General features: G+C 48.6%; 1 protein-coding gene across 2 annotated transcripts; it reads left to right on the top strand.

Annotated features, from left to right (window-relative positions):
• The first annotated feature begins 1,136 nt into the window (after positions 1-1,136).
• On the top strand, positions 1,137-14,190 carry Hjurp (Holliday junction recognition protein). 2 transcript variants are annotated; one of them, XM_031368348.1, is made up of 7 exons: positions 1,137-1,375; positions 1,460-1,526; positions 3,728-3,783; positions 5,995-6,046; positions 7,670-7,767; positions 8,824-8,902; positions 10,267-14,190. In XM_031368348.1, the coding sequence occupies exons 1-7, from the start codon at positions 1,280-1,282 to the stop codon at positions 11,724-11,726; spliced, it is 1,908 nt and encodes a 635-aa protein (XP_031224208.1). In that variant the 5' UTR covers positions 1,137-1,279; the 3' UTR covers positions 11,727-14,190. The 2 variants fall into 2 exon arrangements, with proteins under 2 accessions (XP_031224208.1, XP_031224209.1); XM_031368349.1 differs by lacking the exons at positions 1,137-1,375; positions 7,670-7,767 and having other exon boundaries at positions 1,462-1,526.
• The last annotated feature ends 908 nt before the right edge of the window (positions 14,191-15,098 follow it).

The raw sequence follows: 15,098 nt of genomic DNA, 5'->3' as shown, positions 1-15,098 counted from the left end.
TCGTATGCCTGCCGTCATACCTTGTTCCTGCTCATCCCTAATTTAGTTTTGAGGCAGAACACTCACCCTTATTTATGCCTCTTTCTAACACAGTCGTCATGGATGTTCTATGTGGAGTCAAAATTATCTGTAAATTACAAGGTCTTGGATATTTTCTTATTAATGTGAGAAAACACCTAGCAAAAAGCAAGATAAGGAAGGAAAGTTTTATTTTAAGCTTGCAGTTCAGAGAAGTTAAGTCCATCAGGATGGGGAAGGCTCGGAGGTGCTCAGGAGACACAATGGCGTATCTAGTTGACACTACCACTTCTCTCTGAAACAACACATTTTCACATCCAAACAGGGAGCAGGCTCACGGTGGGGTATGGACAGATTGGATGTGGTAGCCTCCATCCAATCCCAAGAGAGTCGGAAACAGACTTCCAGCCCTCCCGGAAGCTGAGTATCTTGAAGGGGACTTGCTAACATATCTCTCTGTGCCTGTTGCAAATACGTTGCGTGGACATCCACAGTCTGTGAGCCTGGGAACTTTTCTTCCTCCCTCGGTTTCAATGGGGCAGGCGCTTTAAGGAACTTTTTGATATTTAATAATGATTCCATTAACTCCCATATCGTGGTAATCACACTCACACAAGCACACAAATGCGGCTGTTATGAAGCCACAGTAAAACCAAACTAGTGGGGTTCAATCCCCCAGCTCTGCAAGAAGACAACCCCTCCCAAAATATCTGAAAATGTTCTAAAATGCCAATCGAAGTAAATGCCCTCATAAATGGACACCAAATTACGTGCCCCTTCAAGGAACAAGATAATAATCAAGAAACAGCCTATAATCAGAAACGGGAAAGAACGTTTATTAAAAACCCTAAGATAAAAATCACAGATTCTGTCATGTTTATAATATCGATCACCGCATTTACACGTGCCTTGTTTTTGAACACTCGCCAGCTCCATTGGAGCTGGCTTTTCCCAAGCCCTTCCAAGAGCTGGGAAATTGGTAGATCCAGGAAGCAGCCTTGACAGGCCACACGCCTCTAGGGGGCGCGGGAGTACCGCATGAAGTAATGCGCATGCTCCACCAGCCCCGGCGGACCCTCCCTCTCTTCCCTCCCCTTCCCGTTTCTGCCGGAAGTGCTTCCTGGGAGAGGCGGCCGGAAACTCGGCCAGGATCCGGTTGCGTAAATATTTTTGAAAGGCCCTATCAGCGCGCGGGGCGCCAGGTTTGATCTGTGAGCCGGCTTGGGCGGGTGCTGAACCCGGGCAGTGAGCTACGCACGCCATGGAGCCTACGGGTGGGCAGGATAGCCGGCTGCATCTGCAACTCAAGGAAAGCAGTAGCCGCTTTCAGACGTTAATGCAGCGGCTGTTAGCGAAGGTGGGCTGGGGCCGCCGAGGCGGGGAGGGCGCAGTGGGCGGGGATCCAGAGCTATGGCGTCTGACTCGCTCTCCTTCCCCGCAGTACAACCAGCCCTTTGAGGACGCCCCTTTGGTGCAGATGGCCACGCTGACTTACGAGACGCCCCAGGGTACGGAGCCCTCTCTTCCTGTTGGCAGTGTGCTAGAACAGTGGGGTCTGAGAATTTGCAATGCAGCTCTTGTTCCCCTCCCGCAATGGCACGTTGAATCCATGCATTGCTGATTTCCAACTCACTTCGTTGAAAGAAATGTCTGGAGGCACAGGTGCAAACTGGTTTTTAGAATGCCTAGCATGGAAGTCCGAGCTAGTTGATTAGCGCGGTACAGTGTCTCTGTAAAATAAGGATGTTAACAACCGTGGGTACATTATGGTGTGTTTAACCTCACCGGAGTGCCTGTCAGGCCATTGGAACAGCACCCAGGACTGCTCCGCTCTCATAGGCTGGGCTGTGTAAATTTGGACCCATCTGTTTTTGGACAGTCCCATTACCTGCCTCCTCTGAAGCATTTTATTTAATGCTGTGAACTAGCTTAAACCTCGTGGATTCTCTAACTGGGGTATGTTTGTACTTGATGAGATCATTTCCTTCCCCAACACTCATCCCTGACGTTTGTCTCCATTTATTGATAAAATCTGATTTCGGGTCTCAGTCTGCCAAGGTCCATAGGACACATTCTTTGACAACTGCAGTCTGCGCTTTGTCTATTTGAAATGTTCAAGGCATGTGTTGGATAAGCATTTTAAATAGGCAGAAACTGAGAAAACACTGCAACGGGTTGCTTTTTTCTGGATGGGATCAGGACACACAGTAATAGAGGAATCCTTAGGCATGCAGTCTGTCTCGTGGCTTTTCTGTGCTCTTGCAGCTGTTTGTGAAGGGGTGGGCAGTGTCTGGAGTATTTTGGGCAGCCCATCTATCTTGAATAATATATTTTGTCCGTGATATATAACTAACATCAGTTATATGAGAACAGTGACGTATCTGAAGAGTTTGAGACCATTCGTGTTGGCATATAATAACCCTCCCTGAGATCCGGCCAACACACAGGCACCTAGGGCTGCAGCTGTCAGTCAATAGATCTGTGTCCTAGCAAGCTTGCCACAAGACTGTTTTGGCCTTTCCTAACATGCTACTGACCTTCCCCTTGCAATAGAATGAAGTCCTGATTTAAGGCGGAGACTGGAGCAGAGAACAGGGAAGGAATCGTTTGCATGTATTGACAGTTTACCTGTGCCTACAACATAAGCACTTTTTTAAAAATGCGATTGAATGTAGGCTCCCACAGAGAGGGCCACTGAGCCAGTGTAGCAAAGCCTCGATTTGACTTCTCCCATATGGTCAAGCATCACTATCCTCTGGAAAGGCTGTGTCCTACAGTGGTCAGTGCAGTCAGACCTCCCAGAATTCACACGCTGGTTCCACTACATGAGCGGAGAGCCAGGTTAGTCACCTGAACTTTCCTCTTTGCGTATCTGTCTGTCCAGTGGGCACGTAAGTCTGTCCCGTGGGCTTTTAAGAGGGTATGGGAGTTACATGCACATGAATTGCGAATACGAAATGGTGTATCCTTGCTAAAATCTGGAGCATAGAGGGTACCGTGTAATTTTTTTTTTCTGCTTCTGTTATAATATAATCTCAAGTCTCCAAACCCACCATTTTTTCTGAGTAACTTGTGTTTTCCTGGGAGATTTAGAAGGACTGAGTATATGGCACAGGTTCTGCTAGCTGGGAAGAGATGGGGCTGATGCACTCAGGCTCCAGAGTTCTCTGTGCATGGGCTTCTCTGTACTGTGCTTGTAGAGCACCCTAGGAAAGTGCTGACTCCCAGGATGAGGTTAAATGTATGATACGTGTCTCCCCTATCCCCCAAATATATAGCCTAAAATAGTATGTATTTGGAATATGAGCTGTCCTTAGCCCTTCAGGTTCATGGTGGAATTGGGTGGACTGCTGTCTTCTGGGTAGGAGAGATTGTCATTAATGACAAGTTTGTCCAATCTTGGTTTTTTGGGGGTGGTGTTGTTGTTGTTGTTTTTGTTGTTGTTTGGTTTTTTGAGACAGGGTTTCTCTGTATAGCCCTGGCTGTCCTGGAACTAACTCTATAGATCAGGCTGGCCTCGAACTCAGAAATCCGCCTGCCTCTGCCTCCCAAACTTTCTCCTTCATGAAGCTAACCAACAGAACTGTCAAAGCCTGGGTTGCTCTTAATGCATGCCTTTTGTGTCGTTCACTTTGGTTTCTCATCAAAGCATTTTAAGCAGAAACATGAGCATTTCAGATTGCTTCAACTGTCACCTTTGTTTCTTAAGGACTGAGAGTTTGGGGAGGAAAGCTGATAAAGAACAGAGACGAGGACCAAACCCAGGTATTTACCATCTAGTTTCCTGCCTTACTGCTTTGCTGTAGTGTGTTGGTGTGACTGAATCCTAGCATGGGTGAGCCATGCTGGGTGCTCTGAGAGCTGCAGGAGACCGGCCCCGGGCTGGTGACCTCCTCCTCCTCCTCATCTGTGTTTTCCCCTCCTGTGTGAAAATGCAGTGAGAAGTGTTTCTTCCATCTCCTGGCTCTTGTCTGATAATTTCTTCATCACAGTCCACAGGGCTCTAACAACAAGCCAATGTGTGCAAATGCTGGACCAGCTTGGGGACCGCAGGGAATGTCCTGGAGGCAGCTGGGCGCTCTTTTGTTGGGTCCTTACCAAAAAGCCCAAATTTCATTTCCTTTGAGAAAAAAAAATGCCTCTTTTCTTCCTCTGTAACCAGGGAGAAGTAGGAGGAGGAGGAGGGGATCGTACAGAATTGAATGGCCTTTCTGTGCCTGTAGAATGTGGGCCAGGTGCCAGGGCTTTACAGCTAGTAAGTACAGTACAGCAGATGCTTGCCTGGGTGACATCCATACAGTTTGCCTTCCTCCTATGAGAGTGTGTGTGTGGCCTTTTGCCCTGATGATTAGTGAAAGGCAGTCTGGTCTAATGGAGTCTCAAGCAGCCATGGTTCCTGCGCAAACCCATTGCCCAGTATGGAACATCAAGATTAAGTTACACAGCATTAATAGCAACTCTGAAGTTAAGCTTCCTTGGCTGATTATTATAGCCCTAGGAAGGCAGAACTCTTAGATTAGCCTGGCCGCTGTGTGATGCAGTCACTCGTACCACCTCAGTTTCTGTCTGGAAGTCCACCTCATACCTCTTCTCAAGGAGCTCTCGTCTTCATCGGCTATTATATAATGTAGTCGCCTTTTGGTGTTTTGAGACAAGATCTCACACTGGCACCCAAACTAACCTGGAACTCGATGTGTCACCCTGGCTGCCTCGAATCCATCTTCGAGGATGCTCTATCCTCCTGGAGTGCTAGAATTACATCCATGTTCTGCAGTTGTCTTTTTAAAAAAGCTCATCAGTTCCAAGGCATTTGGCCCTGGCACCTTCCTCTGTTATGAATCTTGCTTTGTGAAGATGTAAGTGCTTGAGGATGTGCGGGTTGTATGTTTATATCGATGTTCAGCTCTGTCATGGGGGAAGCCACCAGAGGTATGGAAGTGACCACACCTGGTATATTCCATGCATTGATAGAGCAGCCTGCCCCAGTCCTTGTGACACCCTCACTCACTCAAGGCTGCAGGAGGTGATATCTTTACACATACCGAGACCCCTTCTTTGACAGCCTAGTATTACAATGGTAGTCTCGGTAGCAAGAATATTTATTTAAGGTTTTTGTTTAAAATGTAGGAGACCTTCTGCCTGGGGTCTGTAAAAATGCTAGAGCTTTTTTGAAGACTAGAAAAGTGGGCAGGCATAGCGTGTGGTTACAGCTGAGGCCCCCACAGTATTCCTAGGATTTATTATTGGTGATTTTCCCCCCACAACAAAGTGTTTATGCTGGCCCCAATATGCCACTCTGAGGACCGTGGGAAGCAGGAAGTTAGGGTGTACTCTCCATTGCCCCGTGCTGGCTTGTTGTGGGCTCTCTTTGTAGGTGCCAAACAAGCAGTATGGGGTCTCTGGGGACAGGGTGCTTCCCTGAATGTCAAAAGTTCTGCCCTTCAGGCACTGGAAACTACAGAAAGTAAGCTGAGAACTTTGAGGTCTCAGCTTGCTTGGTGTCCAGGCAGACGGATCAGTTCAGTGCTGCTGGGCCACCTCCTGATAGCACCCATAGAGCTAGCTAGCACCTAAAAGGACATTGCTCACTGTGCTGACTTCAACTGTTGATGCCCTAATGGATCCTGGCAAGCACAGGCTTTAGAAAGCAGGAATGGCCTCCCTGGGGCAGTGCATGCTGGCTCCACCTAACAGGAGCTGCCGGAACCATGTGGCCATAAACATACAGTGCATCGATGCACATAGATCCCAGGTCAGCCCTGTGAGTTCCTAAATACTGCTGCATTCTCTCTGTGACCAATGGAGTTCCCCACTACCTTCTGGGAGTTTTGAGGCCCTTTATTAAGCATATACAGGAAGATAAAAACTTCCTATTCTCTGTGTATCCTGCAAGGATTGTGAATGTCTTGATATGCAGTGGCTAGAAATGTGCTGTTACTTAACCAAGCTTGTGTTTCCTGAATTGTGTACCCCAAGGGCCCTTCTGTGAACGTGATTGACAGATTAAATGGGCAAGCTGCAGAAGATGGTGAGTATTGATAACCCTGCACACAAGTCCTGGGAGCCAGTGAATGTTGCTTTGTTAGAAAGGGAGGGTAGGGACAAGGGCCTGCTTGTCTCCATTACAGCAGTGGGCCCAGAAGTGTTCCTTGCTATTTACGTTTCATCTAGAGTGTTAAGCAGTATTTTTAAAAATATAAGTTATGAAGTACCCCGGTATGTCCTCCTCAGTCCTTGGAAGATGGGGAGCCATGTCTTGCCCAGTGGTGTCAACATTTAGTGAGTCTTAGGATTTGCCCTTAAGAATAGTGTTGTGAGCACCAGCTCCTATGGAAAGGGACACCCTATCCCCACCCCACGCCACACGCACACGCGCGCGCGCGCGCACACACACACACACACACACACACAAACATATACACCTACCTTTGTAGCCAGTGTCTGTCTTGTCTTCTCTCCCTTCCACAAGGCTCCCAGGCTGTGCTCGCTCTTCCTGTCTCCCCAGCTCCTTCCATTCAGTCCCTTTGCAGTCAAATTACAGAAGAGTGCTCGTCCTTGCCAGCTTCGGTTTGCCGCTGCCCAGATAGTCCTCACGCGGTTTATCCTGGCTGCAGAGTCCAGCCTTTGAACTGGACTGGAGCGCAGGTCTAACCCAAGCCCTCTCAAGGCAAAGGCAGGTAGAGCTCTGTGAGTTCGAGGCCAGCTAGGTCTACACAGTAAGCTCCCAGCCAGCTAAAGCTACATAGTGAGTCTGTGTCACAAAAGGGAGGGGAGAAGACTCCCCCCTCCAAGTAAAAGCAGAGATGGTGGTGATGGCTGCTGGCGGGGTTTCCTCGGTTACTGGTATCAATCCAGATCCTAGCTCTGCAAACACTTAAATGCAGAACCTCCCCCTCTGCTTAAAGCTACTCAGAATGGCTCCTTAAGTGCTGCCTTGGGTGCTGGGACCATGAGTGCCCTGGGGTGTGTCAGTGAATGGTGAGTTAGAGACCCATTCCCTCAGCCTGCCTAGCCATATTTCATTGCCCAGGGTTCTAGGCTCCTGGCAATCATGGGCACAAGGGGAACGGTCTTTTCTTTTTCTTAGGATGCCTTTTACTTAGGTTATGTGTATGAGGTATCAGTTTCCCTGGAACTGGGGTTATAGGAGGCCATGAGCCACACCCATTATGAGTGCTATGAACTGAGCTTACGCTGGTTCTCTTGAAGGGTAGTGTCTTAGTTAAAGCTTCCATTGCTATCAAGAGACACCATGACTTAGGCAACTCTCAGGGCAACATTTACTTAGGGCTAGCTTACAAGTTCAGAGGTTTGGTCCATTATCATCATGGCAGGAAGCATGGCAGTGTGCAGGCAGGGATAGCACTGGAGGAGCTGAGAGTGTACATCTTTATCCAAGGGGGTAGACTTTCTCTTACACACTGGGTGGAACTTCAAAGCCCACCCCCACAGTGACACACCTTGTAATAGTATCACTCCCTGGGCCAAGCATATTCAAACCACCACAGGCAGTAAGCACTTTTAACCCCTAAACCAATCTCCTTGACTCCAGGGGAACATTTTTGAACCAACAGGGATCTTTACCGTAGGTAGCCGTGTCTCAAGTGAGAACCAAAAGTACCTGTGAGACTGAAGTTTTCTCTGCTTCTAGATTTAGAGACCAGCGGTGCGGATATAAGCTTAGAGGAGGATTGGCCGTCTTGCAACTTGACGATGAGTGACGCTTCTGGCGACCCTGGGCAGTGTCAGGTACAGCTGCAGCTGTCAGAGAGCATGTCCTCCAAGATATTCCCAGGGCTCTGCTGCCATAGCTCCAGTCGCCCATAGATGCTGAGGTCCCAGCTCCTTCTCAGAGGCCAGGGTCAGGAGGGTACTCACTGCATGCCACCCGCCTTGCCTAGCCACTAGATGTTGTGGGTGGGATTACCAGCCAGCTTTCCCCTCAGACAGTGACATGAGGAAGTGTTTCCAAGTCAGCATTTAAAAATCTGTGTGCTCATCAAGAAAATCTGCAGGATAGGCTGCTGTGGGGTGCTGCCCACGTGGGCTGGGCCATCCTCGGTCAGTTAGTAATCCAGACAGCCCTTCACAGACATGCCCACAACCACCTGATAAGACTGCTACTCAGTTAAGACTCTTCAGGTGACTCTTGGGCTCTGTCAAGTTGACAGCTAATGTTAACGAGGACAACTAGAGTTGGAGGTTCCCCTGAAGATGTCACCTCTAGCTGCCCAGGTTCTGTGAGCATCTTTCATGAAACAAAGGACAGCCTAATATCCTAATGCCAAATGTCTGAGGAGTAGTGTCAAGTGACAAGCACTTTCCCCTCGTGGTGGCTGCAAGTTCCCATGAAGTTGATACTCTTCCTGTGCTGGCGGCCAGCCGAAGCCTGTGTTTGAAGATCAATCCCTTGATTATTGTCCTAGGAGTACATTCTCCTTCGTAGTACACTTTCGGCTGTTATGTGATCAAAGGAAAAGATTGGAATTAGGCCCAAGCTTGCCAGGCCTCTGCGCACAATCTCCATGGCTGCCTTGGCTATTCTGACTAATCCAAGTGGTAGACGAGAGCCACCGATGGCCAGGTAGCTGCCACAGGGGTCTCTGGGTGCTCGTGGGCAGAGTTCTCAGATGTTTTGGCCCACCTGTTCCCTCTGGCTTGAAGACTAACCAGCCACTGTCACGTTATTGTGCATACCTGTTTGGGAGTGGGAATAACTGACAGTATATTTTTAGAGAGAGCCTGGATCCATAAATGTAAGGTTTTAACGTCCAAGAGTTCTCTGATCACTGACTCTAATTTCAGAACACAGAGAAGGGAGGTGGAAAAGACACGGTCATGACTTGGGTTCCTTCTGTGACCTCACCTGTCACACCAGCCCCTGGTAAGTATGAGGGGGTAATTTGACATGAACTGTGTCTTTCATCTTTGGGGACTTGGGGCCCTTGGCACTACCTATGGTGGGTGTTCCACATGGGTGTGTGTCTCAGCATCATAAATGGTCAGCGACAAGTGTGTGTCCTAGATACAATAAAGACTGCTCTGGGATAGTCTCCCTGTAGCCCAGGCTATCCTGCAGATTTTCTTGATGAGCTGGTTTTCCCTTTGGCAGTCATGATACCAGTTGTTCGGTCGGTCTCTGCCCTCACCAGTTTGAACATTTTAAAGCCAGCAGCACAGGAGTGAACAGCAGCCATCTGCCTGCCTTATGCGTCACAGGTCACAGGTAGTGTTCCTCCTTGCTTTCTCCCTCCCCGGCACACATGTATGTACATAGGCAGTTCTGATCATGGGTCATGTATGTAGCCAAGTACATGTCCCTAAATGCTTTACATGTACTTTCTGAGAACTGGGTGATTCTCAGTGACGATAACAAGTTTAGAATGTGCCAGACACTTCTCGTTGGCATGATACAATTTTGCCAACTGACTCACGATGTCCTTTGTGGTCACTTTTGTATTAGACCCACTCAGGTGACACCTACTGCATTTAGCAGCTCCTTCGGTGGCCATCACTGTGTTAGCCTGTCTCAAGTGCTCCACTTGGGGCTTTTCCTGTTTCTGTAGGTTGGATTTTACTTTTTGAGATCTATGAAGTACTCATGTAACGCAGAAGTCATAACTGCACGATACATGATGCATGGGTACTGCCTTCCCAGCCATCCCTCTAGAGGTCAGGAGTTTGGGGTTATTTATGGCGAGTGTGTGTTTATGTGCATGTGTTCATCTGCGTGTGTATTCAGGTGCCGCAGACTACAGAGGCCAGATACCCTGGAGCTACAGTTAAAGGCATTTGGCTGTTGTGTGGGTGCTGGGAACTGGAACCAGAACGGAACTCGGATGCTCTGAAGAGCAGCAGGTGGCTCTTAAGCCCTGAGTCACCTCTCCTGTCCCCTTTGTTGGCTTTTCTTGTTAAAATGTTTGCGCTGGTAGGATTTTTCTTTGTAATTAATTTTTTGAGGTTTTCATCTGTGTGTGTGTTGTATTGGCTTTCAAGTCGACTACCATCTGGAAACAGTCCAAGGGGGAGAAGACTCCTTTTGCAAAGCCGGACTAAAGAGTAGAAACTCAATTTTGATTGCTGAAATAAAGTCTTCCAAGAAGAGTCTGTCCCTTAACCCTCTGGGATTTTGTTTGTGCTGTTTTAAACAGTCATGACTTGTGGTGCCCTCCTGAGCTTCCTGCCGGGTGGGTAAATATGAGTGGATTGAGTTGTGGTTTCCCTTGACTTTGTCTATTTCTCTCCTAGGATGCCAGGATGGTACCTCTGCAAAGAGCTTTGGTGGTTCTGAAGTATCTGCTTCGTCCTCTAGAGGCCAGGGTCCCTCATACACTTGCCCAGCTGACATGACCATTGTGACTAGAAATGACAACTTCTCCTTACTAGGGACCAGCAGCAACAGCATAAGCAACTGGTCCTTTGAAGCTGATGATACTTGCAATGTGACAATCAGCGATTTGTATGAAGGCATGATGCATTCCATGAGTAGGCTGCTGCGCTCAAAGCCGTCCTGCACCATCTCCACCAAGACCTACATCAACCAGAGCTGGAAGCCCAGGAGGAGACTCTCACGCAAGCAAGGGGCGCACAAGAACACGACGTACTGCCACAGGAAGGAGCCTGTGCCCTGCTCAGAGCCCAGGAAAGAGGCCAGAATATTAAAAGACTACAAGAACTTATTGCACGTTGCTCCCTGCAAGACAGGCTTAGAACTGAAAAGCATTTCTCTTGAAGGAAGCAGACTTCAAGTCCATAAATTCAGTCCAGCTTGGAAAGTGGTCCAGACGACGCCTTGGAAGGATTTGGACTTAAACCTTGAGCGAGAAAACAGGCTGAAGGCATTACAGTATTTAATTTCACCCGTCAAGAAGGTTCCCAGACCAAGGATGCTTCCAAGTCAAGTAGAGAAGCGGTATAGAGAGATTAAAATCAAATTTGACAGACTTCATCAGGAATGTTGCCTGTCTTCTGGGAAGCGGCCTCCCCTAACTGGCCCCACGGAGTCTTGGGCCGCAGACACATACAGAAGCGGTTCTAAAAGCCTAGGCAGCCGTCAGGGTGTAGACACCCACAGGCTGAGTTCACCTCTCAGCAGAGAAAAGACAGAGAGGCTAGGCGAAGCTTTTAAAGAGCTGAGGGGAAAGACTGTCAAAACAAATAGCTGTCTTCTAAGGAGCAGTCCCTCTCCAGAGGACAACCTGTCAAAAAGCTCCGGCCATTCTCAACAGACGTCTGGCCTTCTTCAAGAACACAATTCTGAACCAATCAGAAAGGCAGTATGGCCCAGTACAGCTAGTTCAGCACCATGCACAGGTTCTCCAGTCTGTGGGAAGAATAACTATGATGAGCTTAAAAAAGAATTCAACAGACTTTACCAAAAGTATTGCCTGGTGTCACCTCAGCGGGTGAAGGTGACTTTGTGTAGCAGAGTATCTCCAGTGAAAGCTGCTGCAACTGTTCCCAGTCAAACAGAGCACTTGAAGAGACCAAATCCAGACCCTTCACTCCAGCGTTCCCAGAAATACTCATCTCCTGGAAGAATCCCACAGTCTTCGGCTGCACCTGAGGTCCACATGTCTGCACAGACTGCTAGTGCTCTTGTGAGAGCACCTTGGTTGTCAACGAAGAGGCGCAGGCTGTCCTACCCAGTAGTGTGTGCTCACCAGGACAAGTCTCAAGATTCCTCAGGAGCAGCAGGCTGGCCCTGAGTGTCCTGACTGACTGGGTGTTTGTCTGTGGGCCGTGATGCTGACGCGTAGTCAGCCGCCGCTTTGAGGGAGAAGACCATGGCAGACACTTCTGTTTCTCCTTTTGGACATGGGGCCCAGGGCATCCCGTATGCGGAGCCATCTTCTGCTGCAGCTCCCTGTAGCCACTCGGCCTCTGTCCAGCCACCTCCCCTGCTCCATAGCACAGCAACAGCATCATCTGTCCTTTCTTGTGGGATATTGGTGCCTTGGGCTTCTCCAGCCAGCCTCGGCCATTACTGTGTCTCTTAATCTTAGTCAGGGGATTCTCAATGGCAGTTTTCCTCTTGACTTGAATTACTTACATTGCCTCTACTCTCTACTCCCCCATCTTCACCTTCCACGTGTCTGCTTCTGTATAGGCAAGTGCCCTTCAGGAGGACAGGGTGTTAAGTCCATGGGTTGGACCTTAACAGAACCCTGCGCACCCCGCTTGGCTTAGTCTTAGGAGCTCTGGTTTTGGGGGTCGGGGTGGGGGAGATGTTTTATTTGGTTTTTGAGGCAATTTTGCATAGCCTGGACTCGTTGGATAGTCGGGGTTACCTAGAGTTCCTGACCCCCTTCCCAAATGCTGAGGCTAGTTTTGTTGTTTTCTGATTTATTTCCATGGGTAAAATAACTTTATGAACTGCATCTCCCTGGTTGAACTTAGATGAAGGGACCTGCCTGTCTGGGATAGGGCCATAGATAAACGACAAGAAACAGAGCCAGACCTGCTGAACAACTTTAGCCATACTAGCTGGGTCTCTGGCTGCCGGGTGTGGCAGGCATCCCTGGCGGGGTACACCCACCAGCTGTCTCCCTTTACTCTGGGCCTTGAGCTGTTTGTTTGGCTGCCTCAACCTCATGAGCCTCCTTGACTTTCCTAGACCAAACTGCCACCATGGTGTGCCTTGGTGGCCTGCTCCAGACTCTACAGAAGTGATCGTGAGAGTGGACTCGTGTGCAGGTCACCTCAGGGTAATATGAGATTCTGATGGGAAGAAAGGAGGTCACCGGAGACCTTAGTTCAAAACGTGCATCCTGACCCAGCCTGTGTCCTCAACTTTTTGCTTATGTCCCCAGCTGTCCCAGGAATACAGCTGTGTCCCTAGACCTTCCTCCAGCTCTTGAGCCAATGAAATCCTGCCACTTTGTCTTTAAACCCTGTCTTGCTATGTAGCCCAAACGGATCTTGACCTTGTGGTCCTCTTGCCTCAGCCTTCCTAAGAAGCTAGGGTTATACATGTGCAATGTGGCCTGCCTTGGAAGTCCCACCTGCCTGGTACTCTACCCAGAGAAAATCTTGCTTTTACTGCAGCCTGGAGACCTCTCTTGCCCGACTGCTAGCGGGGACTTTGACTTTGCAGAGAGTAGAATCAAGTTGCCGGTTAGTGGCAGTGACAGTGCCTAGAGCTTCTCCCTTGGTACCCAGGAGTTCCTCACCAGTTCCCTAGAAGTTAATAGCCTATCCTTAGGGCCTTTACCAGATGCCTTCTCTAGTTCCATCTTCAGCCACATTAAACGCTTAATAGCTTCATTTTCTGTTTCTTGCTACTTCAGCTATAAATTGCTTGGAGAGGAGACCATATCTCCACACTCAGTGACAACATGAAGGATGTTAGAGGCTAGTTCCTTCTTTGTGCTAGACCAGTAAGCTTTTCATGTACCTTGCTCTATCTACCTAAGGACCCTTTGGTGACGTGGGCAGTCTCTGTCTCTTAGGAAGAAGACAGTGTCTGCTAAATCCTAAATTCACTCAAATTGGGCTGACATACCCCCAGGACACACAGCTGGGACAGCAGCGACCTTTGTCACTGCTGCTATTGTAGTGTGCCTTGAGTTCTTTAACAACATGAGATTTCCCATAGCGGGCATAAATATTTATACAGGTGCAGCAGAGTAAACATTGGGCATTCTGTGGCAGGCTTTGAAGAACCGGTGGGATTGTACTAAAATTAACTTTCATCGGTCAGGATGTAAAAGTGATTATTTTTCTTGGTTAGGAATTTTTAAAGTTTAAAAATCTCGTCTTGGGCTGGTGAGATGGCTCAGCGGTTAAGAGCACTGACTGCTCTTCCAGAGGTCATGAGTTCAAATCCCAGCAACCACATGGTGGCTCACAACCACCCATAATGAGAAACAAATAAAAAACCTTTGGGCCAGAGCAAGTGGAGCTGGAGCAAGGGGGGAGAACGGGGTAGAAATCTTGCCTTTCCCCCTTTGCCTCTAGTTTTGTTTTTAGGTGGGGTCTGTCACCATTACCTAAGCTGGCCTCAGATGCACCTCAGGCATGCTGAACCTCAAGTGTCTGTTCCGCCTTTGCATTGCTTGTGTGCTGCCCTGCTTGACCTGTCTGCCCTTGATGTCCCTCCAGGGCAGCTGGCACTGTGGAAAGTGCCTGGTGTGGTTTTACAAATAAAGGTGTATATATACTTAGCGTTTTCAGTGTCGGTCAGCCCCGTGGACCTGTTTGTCTTCAGTTTTCTTCTTTGACTTTGGCATGCCATCTAGAGTATGCTCCACATTTTGTGCTCTGTGGAAACATCACTTGCTTATGAAAACCACAGATGAGCCTCCAGACACGGTGGTCCTTGAAGTCAGTAAGACTGTTCAGCATTTAAAGAGACATTCAGCGAAAACTGCCAGAGATTCACCCACAAAGAGGAAATCCCAAGGTCGTGATACTTTTAGAAGAAATATTTGAGACAATTCTTTTTTTTTTTATTTTAGATATTTTCTTTATTTACATGCGAATTTCTCCATTCCCAGTTTCCAAAATGCTCTTGCAGCCACGCAGTGCCCATGAGGCCTCTGATTCTCCTGAGGTGTGGTCTAGTTGCCAGTACCTAGTCTTCCTGAGCAATTTCAATGATTCTGTGTGTGGTAGCAGAACCCAAGTAACCAGCCCTCTGGTGACAGCTGTTAGTTCACTGCCTCTGTGGTGTTTTTCAATGTAAGGCTGAAGGGCACGCTTTTCTCCTACCCTTCCCTTAGAATGGTTCCTTCAGTCTTGCTCTTTCTCACGCCTCCAGCCAGGACCACATTTGCAGCACCCGTGAGTTAGCCCTAACAGTTGACCATTGGCCGTGGCCACCAGCCAAGCTGCCAGCAGCAAACTGCTAGGAGATGGTTGTAAGAGGGCCGAGATGAGGGTGCAAGTTTGGCCGGTCCTGCTGAGGTTTCTTTCTGACTATAGACAAGCACCTCCTGGAGGTGGAGAGAGATCCTGTGACAACAAAGCTTGGGCCGGATGTGCTGGCCTACTCAGGATGCTAGCACTGGAAGAGCTAAAGCAAGAGGATCACTATGTTAAGGGCTAGCCTGTGCTACAGAGTAAGAGCTCTCAAAAAA

This window comes from Mastomys coucha, unplaced genomic scaffold (genome assembly GCF_008632895.1).
Source record: "Mastomys coucha isolate ucsf_1 unplaced genomic scaffold, UCSF_Mcou_1 pScaffold14, whole genome shotgun sequence".
NCBI classification, from domain to species: Eukaryota; Metazoa; Chordata; class Mammalia; order Rodentia; family Muridae; genus Mastomys; species Mastomys coucha.
The sequence above is the reverse complement of the archived record's forward strand: the minus strand, read 5'-3'. Positions and strand labels throughout refer to the sequence as shown.

What these genes read in the sequence shown, in the direction of transcription:
- Hjurp (XM_031368348.1), top strand. Translation starts at nt 1,280, where the DNA reads ATGGAGCCTACGGGTGGGCAGGATAGCCGGCTGCATCTGCAACTCAAG. An exon ending in GAGACGAGGACCAAACCCAG is followed by an intron (nt 3,784 to 5,994) that starts GTATTTACCATC and finishes GTGTACCCCAAG; the next exon opens with GGCCCTTCTGTGAACGTGAT. An exon ending in TGGGCAAGCTGCAGAAGATG is followed by an intron (nt 6,047 to 7,669) that starts GTGAGTATTGAT and finishes CTCTGCTTCTAG; the next exon opens with ATTTAGAGACCAGCGGTGCG.